This window comes from Xiphophorus hellerii, chromosome 1, assembly GCF_003331165.1.
Source record: "Xiphophorus hellerii strain 12219 chromosome 1, Xiphophorus_hellerii-4.1, whole genome shotgun sequence".
Lineage (NCBI taxonomy): Eukaryota > Metazoa > Chordata > Actinopteri > Cyprinodontiformes > Poeciliidae > Xiphophorus > Xiphophorus hellerii.
The window spans coordinates 19157750-19177202 of NC_045672.1; the positions used below are offsets into that span (position 1 = coordinate 19157750).

At 35.9% G+C, this 19453-nt stretch overlaps 1 protein-coding gene across 1 annotated transcript in view; it reads right to left on the reverse strand.

Moving 5' to 3' along the window:
- Positions 1–19453, reverse strand: part of opn7b (opsin 7, group member b) — a 67761-nt gene that overhangs the window by 12373 nt on the left and 35935 nt on the right. Inside the window, exons 2-5 of the mRNA XM_032576035.1 lie at positions 18419–18590; positions 6903–6990; positions 6646–6808; positions 4311–4438 (exon numbers count right to left, since the gene is read on the reverse strand). Of these exons, the coding sequence (XP_032431926.1) occupies positions 4311–4438; positions 6646–6808; positions 6903–6990; positions 18419–18445 (406 nt within the window). The 5' untranslated portion in view covers positions 18446–18590. The remainder of the gene's footprint in view (positions 1–4310; positions 4439–6645; positions 6809–6902; positions 6991–18418; positions 18591–19453) is intronic.

Sequence of the window (19453 nt, forward strand, 5' to 3'; positions counted from 1 at the left end):
TTATAATGTTTTGGGTGGAGGGCCAGTATCATAAAACCACTGAAATACAGACATGTGCTTGGATTGCTTTGATCCAATTTAGCTTTCTGGGATATCAAAAATATTAGCCTAATCAAAAGCTAATCAAAAGACCACATAGCAATCAAATTATTCCCCAGGAAGATAGACCACATTGCCCCAGTTTTAAAGTCCCTACACTGGCTCCCTGTAGCTCAGAGAATAAACTTTAAAATTCTGTTGTTAGTTTATAAATCACTGAAGGCTTAGCACCACAATACATAAAAGATCTGCTGCTGCTGTATCAACCTTCCAGACCCCACATATCTTTTGGTTCTGGTCTGCTCTGCATCCACAGAAACAAACATGGAGAAGCAGAATTCAGGTATGCACCACAAATCTGGATCAAACTTCCAGGAAACTGCAAAACAGCTGAAACACTGAGTTCCTTTAAATCTAGACTAAAAACCCACTTGTTTAGAGTTCCTTTTGAGACATAATAAATGAAACATTGACCACCATATCTGATGATGGCACTTGACAAAATGTAAAATGTTTACTGGCTTTCTCAATTGTTGATTGTTGGTGTCTTTTATGACTTTGTATTTTTGTGTTTTTGTGATGTAAAGCACTTTAAATTCCTTGTTGCAGTTTAAAGTATAAGTATGAATCAGTCAGTTGATTGATTGATATGAATAACCCATCCTTAGTAAACAGATAGGCATTTAGGGTTGCTGTATTTAAACCTTTAACTGAGAAACCTACTCTAAGTCAAGAATCCTTAATAAATTGCAGATTTATAACTAATCTATTTTTATTGTTTAAAAATGGTTGCTCATCAATAATGTGAACTTTAAACAGGCTGAGTTTTGGTGCAGGTTAACCAATCAGATGTTTATTTTTTAGTTTTTTGAGACAGCAGCAACAAATAAAAAAAAAGACATTTATATGTACAATTGAAATTTTAATTAGATTCCCCAATTTAACAAATATATTGAATAATAAATTAGGAACTTCTATTTAATTGTGTCCATCTAAGATTTCTCTGCCCTGGTTCCAAGCATAGCTGGCCTGTTGAAATGCGATGATATAATTTATCATGAAGTACAGCATGTCCCAAAAAAGCTCTGCCCTGCTGCAAAAAGTGCAAGGTGTTATTATGGCCCCCTGGATATACAGTAGGTGAGTTGCTTAAGTAGCATGGAGTCAGCTACTAAAGACTGCATGTCAGACTCAACACCAGGACTCGGTTACATAAACAGAGAAAGAGCTGCTGCCACTCAATTTGCTTGGTAGATTTTTGGGACCCCAGCAGGAATATAAAAAAAGGACAGAATAACAGACAAGCTGTGACAATTTTTAAGCATCAAAGTCTAACAATTTTAAGCATCACCAGAATAACACATCTGGTGTGATAAGCAGAAACTAAAACTGGAACATTTAGTGGTTAAAACTGGACCTGTTCATTTACAGAACTGAGATTTTAAATAGCACAGCCTGAGATTAATGGTTTTGTGTGTGTGTGTGTGGGTGTGTGAGTGAGTGTCTGAAAAGATAACAATTTAGCATTTTCTATGCTTTATAGCATTAAGACAGGAATTGACTATCATTATCTCATTTACTATTATTAGGATATGTAAATATTGTGATATTAATAATTTATCAGTTGATACCTAATAAACTTTAATTGAATTTGGGCTTCAAACAATAACAATGGTATATTTGGAAATATTAATGAACATTATTATGTACTATTTAGTGGTGCAATCACACAACTTAATATATTTGGTGTATTGAAGTATTCCGTTTAGTAATGGATAAGTTGTTTTTATTTAGCAATAACTTATTGTGCGGCTTATACTGTTGGCTCTGACAGATGTATTTGGACAAATATTACGGATATTTTATAAACTGTTTTTATAGTCATTTTATTACTACAACAACAAAATATTATGATGCCTTAGAATTTAATACTAACCAAAGAAACAATACATGGACTAGTCAAGCTTGGAATTAGTTATTCGACACTGATTAATTAATTGTGTAAAACACAAGTTTAAAAAAAAAAAAAAAAGTTGGATTCTCAGTTTTTACCAAATGTTACTTTAATCCAGGATGGCTATATTGTTAGACCTTTCATGTTAAATGGATCCTAATAAATGGACCATATAGTGCTTACTTACATATTGACTGACTTATACTAGAGCCACATTCACATTTATACACCAATGCACAGAGCAGTTGGCAACTTGGGGGCTAAGTGCCTTGCCCAGGGACACATTGATGTAATGGGAGGAAGTTGGGATCAAACCTACAACCTTCCAGTTGCAAGACAACTATTCTCCTGACAGAGTGACTCCAAGCACAATAAAAATATCCTCCAAGTTTAGATGGAGTTTTGGATTCTTGTGCATGAACTCTGCTTTATTATTAACAGACCTGGCCCATAAAAATCTACTCTGAGTTATCACAGCCATTTTACAGAATGTTAGAAACTCTTTCTGTTCTCTACTCTTTGACAGAAAGGAAAAACAGACCTTTTAGCTATATTAGATTAGAGAGATGGGAATTATAAAGCAGAATTATAGAGAGTTGGACAATACAATGACAAGAGCCTGAGACAGAGAAGTGGTTTTATTCAATTACTTTTAAACTAAGTTATGGCTGGAGACAATCTAGCTGGATCTTATTCAGGATCAAATATTCCTGCCAAATTCCTGTCATTCACAAAAGTATGAATGACAGTGTTTAAATAAATGCAATTTGTTTACCTACTTCATATACTTTAGTAAGTGAAATTAGATTATACACAGTTTAGGTTAAATGATTATCCATGTTTCAAGTGTCCATCATGATTAGTGAATAAAGGCTTGCAGTAACAAACCATCGCAGCTCCTCAAATAAACCTGAAATGCTGGTGGAAAGGTTTAACGAGCAATTTGGAAAAAAGCTGATGAGTCATAAAAAATGACTCTGAGTTAGTCTCTTGGAAAATCTGACATAGAAACATGCATAGCCTTTGGAAGTGTCCTTGGAAGTCCCTACAGAGTATTACAAAAATATGTCAACTGTTTGTGCTGCTGAAAGATTAGACTCAGAAAGATGTAATCATGCAAATAAAAGCTGAATAATTAAAGGGTCAAACGGATGAATTGTGCATTTGGAAAATCCACTACTTAGATAATTTACCGTCACAGCATGTCTATGCGAACTAAAAAATCCAAGTTTTATTCCAACAAACAGTGAAATCGTTGATATAGGAATTTTATATTCTGGATCTTTTTTGCATAAAAGATAAACCCAAAGAAACAACACTGAAGGTCTGAAGGCAAAGTATTTCAGGTCACACTATTATACAGTAAGTATATTTTATGCAGACTATTAACACTGTGCCCTTTGTTGTCTAGAAAACAATATTAATTTATGCAACAAACTTTTTATATGTATTTTTTACATATAAAAACAGAGGCTGTGAGCCTCTGCTGGTTCACAGCAAAAATGTCATGGGTTCATATCCCAGTCAGGTCAGAGTCTTCCATTATGAATTTTGCATGCTGTTCCATGTAATAGTATTTGTCAGTACATATTGTCAATAAGTTAACTTATTTTATTCAAAATATTTTAGTTAAAATGAAACTCACATAGACTTGTAATGCACATATTAATGTGTATCTCTTGTGAAATAAACAAATATATGCAACTAATAAAAAGGATGTGTAATATTTAAATGCTATGGGGAACACAATAGGGGAAACTTCTGATTTGGCAGCTATCTTGCAGTCATTGACACCCTGCAACAGGAGGAAAAGCCACAAAGAACATTGAAAACAAAACTGTTTACAGAGTGCTCCATCTTACCAAATTAATGGAAAGCTGACTGGAAATAAAATCATGGTGTTACTGTGCTCGAAACACGCCTCACCTAAACCCCAAACAGAGATTGTAAAGTATTGTCAAGAGGAAGATTAAAGACAGAAAACCCAAGAAAGCAAATGAGCTGAGCTGTCCCTGGACTTCTTGGCACTTCAGACTGAAAACAGAAGACCTTGTCCTCTTGCAGCAACATTTACCATATGATAAGGATAAGCGAAGTTTCACTCAAAATGCAAAGCAATAATAATAATTTTACATGATTAATATTTTTTGCCCAAAATTATAATAAAAACTTCTGATGTCTGTCACTTTTATTTGTTCTATTCGATCATTTCCGTCTTTAAAACAAACTGATGATCACACTTTATATTGTGTTTCTGTGATTATGGTTGGTTTTCGCATGGAATAATAATAAACATATAAAAAAATGATTTGATTACCATAGTTTGGACAGCAGACCTTGAGCCAACAAACACAAGAGAGCACCGTGAGATTGGACAGACTGCACAGGCCAAACAAAACACCACAAAAGGCATAGACAGTGCAGGTTGTCAGGTTAAATAACCACCTGGAAAGAAAAGCAGAAAAGAGCATATGTCACTGAATAACATCTTGGTTAAACAAATATTTATGTGCAAACTCTCTCTGGAAACATTTTTAGACAACAAGAGAGAGGCAATAAATGTAATGCCATTCTACTGGTCACAAGTGACGGCAGGCAGAAAGCGACACACTTTGACTCAACACTGGTTGCTTTGACGCCTTACATCCAAAGATCCTCAGAGGATCAGATGAAGATATTGGAGAAGGTCACCAGCTGAAGTGGGAAACATATGGATAATAAAAATTGCAATTCTTGTGACGGTTTTAGTTTTTTTATGCTAAACACAACTGTGTTGTGAATCTATAAGTTGGTGCCATTATATCAAACAGGTCTTGTGGCTAGCAGTTTAAATCACTTAAAAGGCTCTTGGAGTACGCTGGCAGCTGGTTTTGGTCTTACTGTTGAATTGCAACTGTAATATAAATTATGGCAAATTAATTTAATTTGATCAATTTGCAAAACACTGTCTTTCACTGACCATTGAGGCAAACTGCACTTCTTGTTTTAAATGTCTTCTTCTTCAGTGCATTTAATCCTGGAAAACTTCATTTGTTTCAATTATGGTTTGTTGGAGAAAAACATGCTGGACAGTGTTTTTCAAAGAATAGGGATGATAGTCACCTTAAAAGATGGAGATACACTGTTGCTCTACTTGAATGCCAACTAGTTTTTTTTGTATTATTTTGGTCCTTTTGTCTCTTTGGCAAAAACTGTCATGTTAAGTAAAAAGCTTAATTCAATAGGTTTAGACTTTGTAACTGAGTGTAATTTCATTTTACACCGACTGGACAGTGACAATAAAGTATAAACTGTTATCAAGAAATGAGTAAAAATTTAAGTACTTTCCAGTACTGGATAATATCAATGAAGATTTTCATTTACTGAAAAAGTTTAAATCTACATTTTTTTCTGCAGTTTATGAAATTAAGCTCATTCTATTGATGCCTATGGATGCAAGAGAAAGCATCGACCTCTGAACTGTGGGAATCAGGCTGTTTGAATTGTGATAATCACACATGGAAAATGTCTGTTTTAGCTCCAAAACCACCAACTCTGACAATGGATTAATAGGTACATGAATAGATGGAAAAATGGAGAGATACTAAGGGTCAAATAGTTATGACTCATTGGTGTTAGAGTTGTTTTTTCATTTGGATTCTGTTTTGATCAGTTGTTTAACTTTTTAAAATCCTCTTATTAGTTAATTTCTTTGTATTAGTTTATTTATTTTCACGTATTCCTTTGAGTTTTGTTCTCTGACAAAAGTTTGATTTTTACTTCTGTGGTCCCAGTTCAAGTTCTCTGTTATATAATAACCTTACTTCAGCTGGCCTTCTTTCTCCCCTTCAAAACTGGTCCTTGTCACCTGGCTCTCACCACCTGCACTGTCCTTCAGCTTTTTCCCCTTCTGCCTCTACAGTAATTTGTTATTCTGGTGTGTGGCAACCTGTCCAGGGTTTGCCTGCCCAATGACCGATGGAGATAGGCTCCAGCCCCCCCGAGACCCAGCAAGGATAAGCGCGTAAAGATAATGGATGGAGAGTTCTTCTGTGTGGTTTTTCACGTTCACCACTTCCTCTGTATTTTAACTCGTCAGTTTACATTGTTCTTCACTGTTTCCTTCCATTTTCTAACCCTGTTCTTTCATGCTTTTTTTCCGTTCCTTCTTTTTGTGTTTCAGTAGAACAACGATCCCAAATACACATAATCACTGGTTTTGAAATGAATGAAGCAAAATGGGGTTCCCAAATCCCAGAGCTCAGGGTTAGGGTTAAGGTTAGGTTTAAGTGGTTGAAATTTGTATACTTTTTTAAAAAGCTTGGTCGGCTCTAGGAAGCTGATCTATTTAAACAAATACTGTTTCTGATCTGAAAATGGTTGATTATTAAAAAATAATTAATCCAGAAGACTGATTATAACTACATAAAAAATATTGTCAGTGATAAATGCTGTTGGTAAATTTAAATTGGTGCACTCAATTACTGATTTAAAAAAAAAATATCATTGACATTTGATCAAATCACCCCAAAAAGACGGTTTCAAAATGCATCACTATAAATCCAAAATAATATGACATCCATTTTTATGATAAGTACATGCAAATTTCTTAACTCCAGCCTGATTTAACGTACTGAAAAAGATCCCTGGTTAGCACCTCAAAAGTCACTCACATGTGAGCGTAGGCTGAGGGAATGGCCAGTGGAAACAGAGTTATAGTCATGCTCAAGTCACTGATGGCCAGATTGACGACAAAGAACTCTGCTGGCTTCAGAGAGGATTTCTTTCTATAGGCCACAAACAGCAGGATCCCATTCCCCAGTATTGACAACACACCTGGAAGACAGAGAGGTAAAATAATAGGGAAAGGTTTGTTAATAAACAAATCTTTGTTATGTTTATTAAAAGGTGAGGAGTCTAATCAAGTTACCAAATATGGTGTAGAGTGTTCCCATGACGAAGTCATTATCTTTTGATATTCTGGACACGAACTGAAAAATTTCTGAGTCATTTCCCATCTTGAGCGAAAAAATGAGAAACAGAATAGAAGAAATTACAGTAAATAAAAGTTTACAACAGTATTAAGTTCAAGGATTTCTGAAAACGAAGCCGATTTGTTTGTCACAACTAACATACAGCCGTTAAAAGAGGTTTGAATGCATCAAAATGTTTCTAAGTAAATATATTTCCAATATTTATATCAATATGAAAATAACACAAGATGTGAATGACAATCCAAGTAATCTAAAAATACAAATAAATCCAACCATGACTAAAATACTAAATTCTGTCATTTGTGCTGCTACATGCTAAACAATATAAGCTAATTTAGTATTAACTTCTCCATACCCAAGTAGAGTGCATGATAAATAAAGGGAAAATACCTTCATAAAATATCTCACTGTTGCAAAAAATAGTAATGACATTGATTGTAGATACATTTCTAAACTTCTGAAAGATCATCATTTCACCATAAACCAACCCAACAAGAAACGTCTTGTGAGATTTTTTAGAAAAGTCAAAAGAATCATCAAAGTAATTTGTTCAATAGCCAAGAAGCAAATTTTAGGCAGCTCCAGAATAACCTGGACACAGCAGCTATACCTTTCCCCATGAAAATCGTAAGCAATGCACTCAACCATAATGGCCTCCATGCACACTCAAAAGTAAATGTTGTAGAAAAAGTCTATTGAAGCTTGTTCAAAGTTTTCTGCATGGTAGTTGGATAACCCAGTGAAAGAATGTGAGAATAATGTCTTGTCAGGTGAGTCCAAAGATAAACTTATTGCAATCACCATGTTTGGAGGAAGAATTGTTCTGCACATCATCCCTAAAGCACCATGGCACAAGCAAAGTTTGCAGGTTGGAATATGGTACGGGTTGTCCTACATACAGGATGTGGAACTGGCAGACTTCATACTTAAAGTGAGGATGACAATCTTTAAAAGTGTTTACATAGTTTATAGTCACACCAATAGATAGATCTTGTCGTGACATATCTCACTTGGTTATACTTAACATTGGACACTTATCAGATCTATTCTATTTTTATCATCTTGACAAGTCATTGTTCCACCAAACTAAAAAAGAAGAGGGGGACAAAATTAAATGCCATCCTTCACTTCAACATCAGTGTCAGCTCAGAAACCTGTGAGGGATTTGCATACTCAGCATGACCTGCTACATGACCCACTGCTAATACAGAATACATTGTGAACAAGACAAGGTGCTGAGGCAATCTTCCTGATTTTTTTTTTTTTTTGGAGAAAATGTATTCATAGCCTTTCTATTTATCCAATGATTTTACCTGTATTTACATATTGAAGGAAAAGAGACAATCACCTGGGGGTTAAACAGGAGCAGCTTTTGGATAAATCAGAAACTCCACACAGAGTGCGTCTAATCTTCAAACACGACAAGAGATAATGTGGATCTTCAATTATGACTTTATGTGGCTTTTATGTAGCTCTGAAACAGACACAAATGGGTTTATGTAAAAGAAAACCAATATGGCGTGTATCCTGTTTTTGGCCTTATTTTCATGACTGCATATGTTTTCCTCTGAACTACAGCTGACTGTGAGACTCTGGGCCATCCTGGCACCACTCTTCAAATATCTCACAAAAAGCATCTTGTGATATTATCATACATCTGCCTTTTAGGTTTTTAAATGTGTTTCCTCTGATGTTTGAGGAGGTCTGGTGACTATAAAGAAAATAAATGGGACGTGATGGGACTTTACGAAGTCAAGAAAGAAGTTCACCAACACATGAGTACAGAGAGATAAGTTACAGATGTGAACATTGACGTCATTTATTTTGTAATAAAATGAACAGCATCCAAAAGTATTAATAATGTGGGAACATGATCAGCATGTAGAAAATTAGCCTCATGAATTTTACTGTGTACTATTTTGACAGCAGGTGAAATTACATGCGAAAAGTTGGCACTTAAGTAAATACTTACAAGTTTATATACAGGAATACCAGCATGCAAATTACTTTAAAATGATTCATAAACAATTATACTTCCAGTCAAACTGAGTTTTGGCAAAGGTACTAACAAATCCACAATATTTTTGTGAGTCATCAAGAAATCTAGTAAAAGCTGCAACACAGGTAACACCCATATAACATAAATTAGAATCTTGGTGAAAATTTCAATTATTTTAATAACTTATTTCACTAAGTAAAACACATAGAGCTGTCTAAACTCTTATCTACACTCAAATCATTGTATCCAGATGAACTGCCTGTGCTGGCACACCAAAATCACAGAGGCCAAATCCCATTCCCATTAACTCTACCCTAACCTACCATTTAGCTATTTAACTATTGCTGCAACATTTATTTATCATTCAGATTCTGTATTGTTATTGTTACTCTTGAAACTTTTATTTTGTATTTAACAACTCAGGAAAGCACTAATGAAAATAGCTACAGTTGTACAAACAAATCCCAGCTGAAATATTGGTCAAACATCAAAGCTGAACAAAGCTGGAACAAAGGAGCTGGGCAGGGCGACTATCTGAGGTTGCTCGAGGGAAGCTACAGAAGCCCGTCGTCAGGGAGACCTCTGGGTCTGGGTTTGCTTCAGTAAGTGAGGCGAGAGGCCTTCATGTTGTAGCAGGGCCTGTCTGTCAGGCTCCCCGTACCAGAGAACTTTGTGCTGTATAGGTTATCTCAATGATAACCAATGGAAAACTTGATGGAAAACTCAATGGAGTTTTTCAAGAAAGAAATTTGTAGCAGCCTAGCTTAGTGGGTTATAATATTTAATGCGCTATAGCTCCTAATGTGTGCGAAGGTCACACATTGTGGCGTCATTTAAAGATACAAATGGTTGTAAAAATTTAAACGTCCCAGTGTTAACAAATATTTTTTACAGGTCTTGTGGCTGTTAAGTAATAACTATCACTGTGCAAACATAGTGGACCTTTCCAAACATTAATCACTGCGCTATTAGCTGGTTCTGTGTAGGCACATGGACTCCTGTGACCCGTGGTTACTGATGTCTAAGTTAGCACACAACAAAGTGCCAAGATTAAGGAGGCCATTCTTTAAAATTTACTCAAACAATAACAATAATAACTATGCACATGCATTTCTGTAAAATATGGCAAATATTGTGATTATAATTCACCAAGCCTTTTTTATATTCTTTGAAGTGCTGTTCAGAAATTGTAATACTGTTTTTTCTGCTTCCACTTAATGGGGCTGATCAATATTTAAATACTGATATGAACCACTTGAGAAAGATGCATTATTACCGTTGAAAAAAGCAAAGCAGTCAGCTAGCTAGTAAAATACAGTTAGATAGCATTGTCAGTTTGAAACAAATGCGTTGTGTTTTGCATATTTATAATATTAGTTATAAATATGCAAAACAAAGTGAAAGGAATAGTTTGCATTTCCACTCTGCTGTCATGAAACCTTGATTCCACCCTACTTAAAAATCCTTAGCAGAAAATCCATATAAAAAGCAATTATATCATGACATTACCGTTCAGTGGAACATCCTCCGTCTTCAGCATGTTTTTTGCAGCTACTGTCAATCACATGTGACATATTTTCATGATATCATTTTCGTAGGTGATGCTTGTAATTTAAGCCAATCCATCAGCTTAATCAAAGGGGACTAATGCTTACCACAAACAGGAAAAGAAACCAACAAAAGAAAAACTGATTTGTGCAAAATAGTATTATTCTAAGATGATCTGTATCTACAGATTCAAAACTCTGTAAGTCATCAGTTGGAGTCAGTCTGCCTATTTAAGTGGTTCCTAAAAAGGTTGTTCCCGGCTTTACCTGAGCAGAACAGACTAGATTGAGTTCTGTGAAAATTCAGCAAATCATCTGTGAAAGAATAAGCGAACCTTGCAATGAACACTGACCTGTAAGCATTTGCTTTTACACTGATGCTTATAAAAAAAGAAGACTTTTTTTTTCTCTATTCCATTTAACTTTTGCTTTTGAAAGTAGAGGTCATTAACACAATTCACACTTATATGCCGAAGAAGAAATAGTGTTCCTTTTATCTCATGACAGAAGCAGTGGCGGCGCTAGACGTGTTTATTGTTCGGCAGCCAGAGTGAGGCAAAGCACAATAATGACATTTAACATACATACACACATACATGCATACATGTACAAGATGATATTCTTTACTACTTCATCACTGTTAGACTGAAAAATATATTGATATACTGTCATCTACAGCACTTGTTTCATTACCGACACCATAATGACCATCACAGATTTTCAGGGTCCCAAACCAAGAAACTAATATTTACAGCCCTGTCTTGGTCTTTATATTCAACTAGTGCTGTCAACTGATTAAAAACAAATAATCAGATTAGTCACATTTAGGCTGGGGGGCTTTTCTGCATTGAGCTTGCATGCATGGATTCTCTTTGGGTACTCTGGCTTCCTCCCACTGTCCAATAACATGAATGTTAGGGTAATTGGTCTCTCTACATTGCCCTAAGGAATGAGTTTGTGTGCATGGTTGCTTATTTAAGTTTTCTCCTGCCATAACTATCCACTGACATCCATCAAAGGTCTCTACCTCCATGCCGGAGATAGAGACCAGCCTGCCCATCACCCTGCAAGGATTTTGTCAGCGTGGAAAAGGGATGGATTACTAACAACATCATATAAGCAGAGATGTGTTTGTTCTTTTATTTACTCCTTAACCGACAGTAATGCATATACTCTTGTGCTCTCACTTTGCTAGTTTGATACAGAAAACATTTGGAAACTACAACTTTAAATACTTTATTTTCCATCTTGTGTGATTGTTGACCACATCCCCTCATGCACCCTCTTTCTCCCTCTGCAGTGTCAGCAGTGCAAAGGGCATGGCTGGATTAACAGTTTGAGAGGATGAAGTCTAGAGAGAGACACTTTGAATAAGTGTGAGGTGGAGCAGTGAGGCAGGGCTCAAGAGAAGAGAAGAACCCATGCTCATGCTGATTTGTTCAAGAGGAGAAAAGTGGCACAAAGAGGGGCTGAAAGTCATAAAGTGCCTGTCAACCCGGTGCTGAATTGTGGAATTGAGGGTAATCATCGGAGAGGACACCAGTGACAACTTAAGCCTTGCTGTCATATGAATGGAACCTAGGGCAATGGGGCAATATTGCAGAGAGGAGTTGAGGGAGATAGGGATGTTGTAAAAATCATTTGAGGCTGTAACAAATAGGAGAAGACTAGTGAGGGATGAGACAAATCCCATAACTGAAACTGTCAGAAGCATAGAATTGAAGGCAGAATGATGGCGATTACCCGCAAGGAAAATGGGACAGAGGAACAATAAAGTGGAACTGAAAGCATCCAACCAGTGCACACAGATGAGTGAACACCCTAAAGACAGCAAAGCCATTGTGAAAATCAAAAACAAGGGTGATTTTTCCACTGAATATATTTGGAAAGCGGAAATATATCAAGACCCCCTGGGTATGAGTTTACACCCACATTTCAATTTACAGATCCCCAGTTGAAACATAGCAGTTGGCAAGTTGGCAAAAACAGTTGGGGGAGTAAAACAATGTCTGAGCTGTATCCTGTTTCTTCACAAGAATTATCTTCACAGCATTGTTTGTTCATTAAATTGTGTCATAATTAGATGATGTACTTTATGCTCAAAGCACTCTAAGAAAAATCTCAACTCAAGTTCTTTACAAAATGTAGCTAATGAGCGAAACGATCTCCTTGACATCATGGAGTCAGTTTTCATGACAGAAAAGTCACTCTGCAAACAGGTAACTTCAATGTTATGTGAATTTTAGAAAGTGAGTTTATTTTTCCTGTTAAGAGTTATCATTTCAGCTACAAATTTAAACATCCAGATCTTTTTTTCACAAGTACAGAGTTTTTATCAAATATATAAATATCTTTAAGGTTGTCAAGATCTTCATAGATATATTGAAAAATTAAAAGTATGGATAAGTGAAGAAATTTTGTAATAATCGAAGGAGTACCTCGTTTTATTTCTGCAAAACTCAATTATAATTGCTGTCAACTTCCATTTGGCTGCTCAAATCTGTTGATAGTTAAAGATTAAGTTTGTTTTAATGCTTACACAAACAGGGGTGATTGTCAACTAAAGAACTGGGATCTGAGCTTCAAAACAGAACTAGTGGTTGATAGAAGTAGCTTCAGGTTCAGTTTGGGATTCTTAGTATCACCATGCTGGTTTAACTTACACCTGGATCTTCAGCATGGTAGAAAATGCTGACAGATCTTAACTGATCAATTATCTGAGAAAGACGTTAAGAACAACAGTGCATGAACAGCTTGCACTTTTGTTCCCCACTAGATCTTTGTGAGAGATGCTTCGGCACAATTGATGGTTGTGTATCTAAAACAAAGATTGATTCTCTGAAGTTTCTCACTCCTAGATTTTAAAGATTAAAATCTCTGAAACCTTCTTTGTTCCTTGTCTCTGATACTGAGTCTCTAAATCTAACACTCTGTGTTTAGCATGACTATGCACACTCCTTGATTCACTTCCAATACACTTTAGATTTTCATTGTTAAGTCTCGTTAAGTGTGATCTCTCAAAGGAAGTTTTGATATGTCAAACCTAGGCAAGGACTGGATAAGTGTATTAAATTTTTGCTTAGGTAGTTCATAAATCATTGTTCATTATAATTTTTTTTCATCTGACTTCAACAAATTCATATCACTTGCTTAGGTGATCAAGAACTGACCAAGCCAAGAGGAGTGAAAAATGACATGAAATGAAAGCCTCTGTTGACTGAAGCAGCCCAGCAAAATTCAGGATGCAACTCCAAATTACATTGTTCTGCTTCAGTTCAATGACAATGAATGAAAGTTTTTTTCAATTTACACACTTTTTTATTAAGATGAAACTTCTCTTGAGTTATTGATTTAAATATCATTATGCTTGCTATCCACTACTGCTGTTCAGAAGTTCTATTCAAATACTAATGCCTCTTTGACTAAATGCAGATCATTCATTGCAGTCATTTTTCATTCAGCTGTCATATGTCGTCTTCAATTTAAAATCCTAATTTATCATTGTGTGCCTGCTTTTATGCGATTTTCATCATCATTATTCTTCAGAAGCAATCTCTCAACTTGCAGTCAGCACATTACAGGAGCTGTTAAGTTAACAGATGCATATTTGAGTGTGTGTTGACTGGAGGAACGATATGCGAGTTGTAATTTTCATTTAAATTACAAAGCATTTAGACCTTTAACCACTTTTTAACTACTGAGCTATTAAAACATATTTATTCATACCTTTTGTCTTCCCAGTATGATTAGAGAAGAGTAAAGCAGGTTATCTGCAACTAAGGCAAACATAGAACTGAATCTGTCTTCTGGCAAAAGGTGCAACAGTTTCTGTTCAAAAGTTCACAAAGGCAAAATTTGCAAATATGAAGTTATCAAAAAGACTGACCTAGTGAGGTAGAATCATAGCTTAATGATAGCTTTAAAGATAATTTTGTGTGAACCTTAAAGAATTAAATGTAATCACCTAAATTTGGCCTGTAATCATCATAAACCATGACTGGTGTGACCCCCCTGTGATTTTTGATTTTATGACGCTGAGCGGCTGCATATATTACCAGCTAAAAGAAGAAAGATGAACAAGCTATGAGCAATTATTAATCTATCTGTAGCAGATAACTTTCTACCAATCTTCATTTTGTATGAATCCAGGTTAGTTATTCCTGAAAGCTAAAGCTAATAACTAGTCCATAAGGGGCAAAGACCATAGCATCTTTCTACCATCTTCAAAAGCTATTTTATGAGCCGTTAAAGTGTTGTCAGGTTTACATTGGGAGACATATTTATGCAGAATTGATTATTATTTTCATGGGAAATGGAGACAGGAGAATCAACATTGATTTTTTTGTGTGAAACACTTCCTTAGAACACACAACCATTTGCAACCACAAAAGTTTAAAAGTACAAAATCTGTCAAACTGTCCTATAATAGTTTTGTTTTTTACACCACTCCCCTTCAATATCAAACACTTATTTAATGCTGAGTAGATGATTGTTATATTCCGATTAACTATGTTACTCGGTTGCAGAAAATAGTTTAGTGATTTATTTTAATGTTATCTGACAAGTCTTGGCTTCCAGTAATTGCGATCGGCAGTTTTCTGTAGAAGAGAGTCATGGGGGTTAATTTGGCTCAGATTTTGCAGGTAAGTGTATGGATACAAGTCTTATTTGTTTCCTGAAGTGTTGTGGCTCTGGAGTGTTGTATGCTCTGGGTAAAACACTGGCACTGGAATCCTGTTGGCAGCATTTGTTCAGGTGGGTCAATAATGATGTAGACCAGGGAAGAAAAGATCTGTTTTGGGAGTTGAGCATTTTATTCACTTGTTCTTTTTCTTGCAGGAAAGTTGCTTGAAAACCAGATAAGTTACAGCAGCTCCTCTGCCAAAGGTAACTTTCCAGGTAGATATTCTGGAGATGACTGGATTCCATGAAGCAGGCGTTGAGCACTGAGGTACCTCAATGTGAGTCCCAAAACATCTAGCTTTACACAGGAGTTTATTCATTAGTTAAATTTAAACGGGGACATAACGTGAAAAAGGCTTGAGAGCTCTAACCAATAAAACAATAAGACACTGGGTGAAGAGGTCTGAATCCAACAGGTAATAAATCAATCACTTAAGGGTGTGACTGCTGACAGCAGGCTAACCCCATCCAAAGAGGAGATTTATTCCTCACGAGAAGAAAGAAGGGAGAGAAGAAAGAACAAAAACAAAATCACACAGAGTCCAGGATCATGGTCGTGTTTTGTATAATAAAATTAGTGGTGGTGCATCAACTCCTTCCTCCATTCCTTGTGTAATCATTGCCAGTGTAACTCTGATCAGGGTTTTAAAATGGTGTTTCTATAAACAGCTCAGGTTTTTTGAGATGGGTTATTTTGCTACAAAGGAAACCACTTTGTCCCGTCTACACTAACCATTAGCTTCAGCCTCCAAGGCCAAATAATATGGCTTTATGCTAAATGAAGACAGCAAGAGAATCACCCACTGAAGGCAAGCTATTACCTGCTGTCAAAATTTCAACAGAAATGCAGTTAAAAAGCTATTCCTGTAAGCTCAAGTGATTCTTGACATAATTTTAAATAGAAATGTACCTAATTAAATTATTCAATGAACTAATCACTACAGTTACAGACACATTTATGATCAGTTTTCTTTATATTTTTAGAGAACATGACATAATATTAATTTTAAGGCAAAGGAGAAAAAAATTATTCTATCATAATGTCGCATTCGCTTTAGTAAAAAATGGATTTGCATTCTCTGTCGTGATCGCTTTTTGCAGTTTTAATTTGGGCTGTGAGTCATGAAAAGATTGTAGGTCATGTCCTATCTAAAGGTCATGGAGTACTTCCATTCTGAGCCTCTTCTTTCCAATAAAAATAGGATTTGTCAATAAGTAGGACAGGATTATACCATATTCTAGAGGTCGTGTTCAGGGGTCAACACTGCAAAGTTTTGAAGTCATCCTTCAACCTAGTCTGGGGAACGCAGACAGTGACTAGCGGGAAGACAGACAGACTGGGGGAAAACCGAGCACAAATGAATTTTACAGTGAACTACAGGGGAACCGTTCTGTGGGGCGTAACCACAGTGTGAAGAGTCATGGGTGTCATTCACCTATCTCTGCTAATGCATGTCATGAATAACTGAGGAAGAATTTGCATGAAAATCCCTCTAAAGGCCATTGTATCATAAAAAAAATGTATTCAAATAAAGAGCAACTTATTATAGAGTACAACTCCTAATACCTGTAAGGAATTTATTAGATGACGCAGCAGTGCAGCATGAAAACTGAACTTTAAAATCTCTGTTAGCACATAAGTTCTCTCGTTATTTTTGCATGCAATACTGATACTGCATGTCAATGTATCAGCACCGCTGTTGCCATGGTACAGACACGCAAATCAAGCAATAGTGTTAATCTGTGGAGGTTACACACACCTCTTTTCTCTTCTGACTTTGTATTTGCCCACTCTTCTTTACCAATTAAAACATAAGTTCAAATTTTCCCTCAGAGATTATAAGTATGTCATGCTAATAAAAAAAATTTGAATGGTGCTAATTTTATGTTTGTTATAAATAGTTAACAAACATTGTGGCTTTGAAAATTTCCTTCATTCTTTCTGTCTTTCTCAAAGTAAAAGGGCTCTGGTGCCCTTTCTGTTTATCTATACAACTTTAACAGAATTAAACATCCTGAGTGAGAGCTATGAGTTTAGTAATCTGTTGTTGTACTTCTTAATAATTTCCCTGAACACTGCAGATCTGCAGATACCAGCAACAAAGCCTCACCCACACTGTGATTACATCTGAAATGTTTTGATTTAAGGCCAGAAAACAAGCATTTCAAGTCTCAAAACAGGAAACAATTAAAAAGACAAATCAGAAATATATATATATATAAACATCCTTGTAAAATGACAAAACCTCTCACATTTAATACACCTTGTTTAGAATCACCACACCGCAACATGGGTAGCAGGAAGAAGCACCTATTTGCAGAGTGGACAGAAACTAAACACATTCCATCTACAACATCAGTACTCATGTGTAAAATACAAAGAAAAAAAATATATATATTCTTTTCAAAGACAAAGCAAATACTAATCTGTAGAATCATTGTTTGACTGTTACATACCACAGTAAACTCACACACAAAACAAGATTTCAATTTTAAAGTTCTAAGGAAAATCTCAGAATAGTTTGTTTTGTCCTCATGGAGCCTTTAGCTCATCAACTGATCTGTGCATTTGAGATCCAGTTTGAAGTTTCATCACACGGTAGCTTAGCCATAATTTAAAGAAATAAACTTTCCTCTTTGTTATTTAGATATTCCTGTGCCACAGCTAATTTCTGAATGTAACTTAAGTGGTGAAACAGAGCTGCACCGTCTATTGAATTGGTAATCGCATAGTAAATGCAAAATTGCAGTGACAAAAGACTTTTTATTTGGATTATTTGGTAAGTCATATTATTTCAAGAGCTATGCATTAACATAGACTCATCACTCTTGATGCTCACACCTCATATACACTAAAGGTTCACCTGCTCAATTCTCAATACTAATAGCAAATCAGCCAGTCACATTGAAGCAACTACATGCACATATGTCACATAGCCAAGATGACTTGAAGTTCAAACTGAACTTCAGAAGTTACATGGATGATGGTATCAGGTGGGCTGCTACTCCAAATAAGCTAATGTGCAAAATAGGGCAGATTGGTTTGAGATGTTAGAAGGTCAACAGCTCCTCAAATATCCACTAATTACAAACAGATTATACAGATTGCCATCTCTGAAGGATCGTACAGCAGGTGGACTACAAATAGTAACAGACTACAATTGTGCCACCACTGTCAGTCAGCTTTATAAACAACAAGTATAATTTAAACACTTCTACCTACCTGAGTGTTGTTGTTGACCATGTCCATTCCTTTATGACCACAGTAAACCCATTTTCAGATGGCTGCTTCCAGCAGGATAACGTGCCATTTCTCAACGTTCATATAATTTCAAGCTGGTTTCCTGAACAGATAAATGAATTCACTGTTCGGCCTCCAGAGTCCACCTGGGCACCTTTAGAAAGTGGTGAAACAGGGAATTCACATCATGAATGTAGAATCAAAAGTTTGATGCAACTGCAGGATTCTATCATGTCAACATGAAACAAAACATTTGAAGCATATTTTCAACAATTTCATGAATCTATGCTGCAAAGAATTATGTCAGTTCTGAGGGCAAAAGGTTACAACACCTTACTAATAGGGTTTTGTAGTAATAGTTCTGCCACTGCTTGGAAAAGCAATGGCAGAACTTAACCCTTCCTTGTTTTGCCTGATTACAGTCTTTGCTGTCTTGTTTGCAAGACCACCTATGTGTCTTTAGTCGTCTTCATTGTCTTTATAAATGCCATGTTTCAGCCTCTGCACTCTGCCAGATTCTTAAACTGCTTTCACAGTTATAGAATAGAATAGAAGTACTTTATTCATCCCAGCAGGGAAATTACTTCGCAGTTACAGCATAGAGACAAGACACAATAACACCTACCACTGAGTAGTAGTTGTAGATAAAATAAAAAATAAATTATAAAATGCTATAAATTGTAAAAATATAAAATGCTGTTAATATAAGAAGCAACTTAAGAGCAGTCCTTGCAAGATTTAAAAAATGAAGATATGTATATGTAAATATATGTACAGCAAGTGTGCCACAGTGCAGTTGTGCAAAATTGGACTGATTAGTGCAGACAATGATTTAGCCTTTATTGTACAGTGAGATGGCATGTGGCAGGAAGGATTTCCTGTATCTGTCCCTACGACAGCGGAGCTGGAGCAGTCTATGTGAGAAGGTGCTCCGCTGTCTGTCCACTATGTGGTATAGAGGGTTCTGTTTATTGTCCATAATAGACAGAACCTTCTTCAGTGTCCTCCTCTCCACCA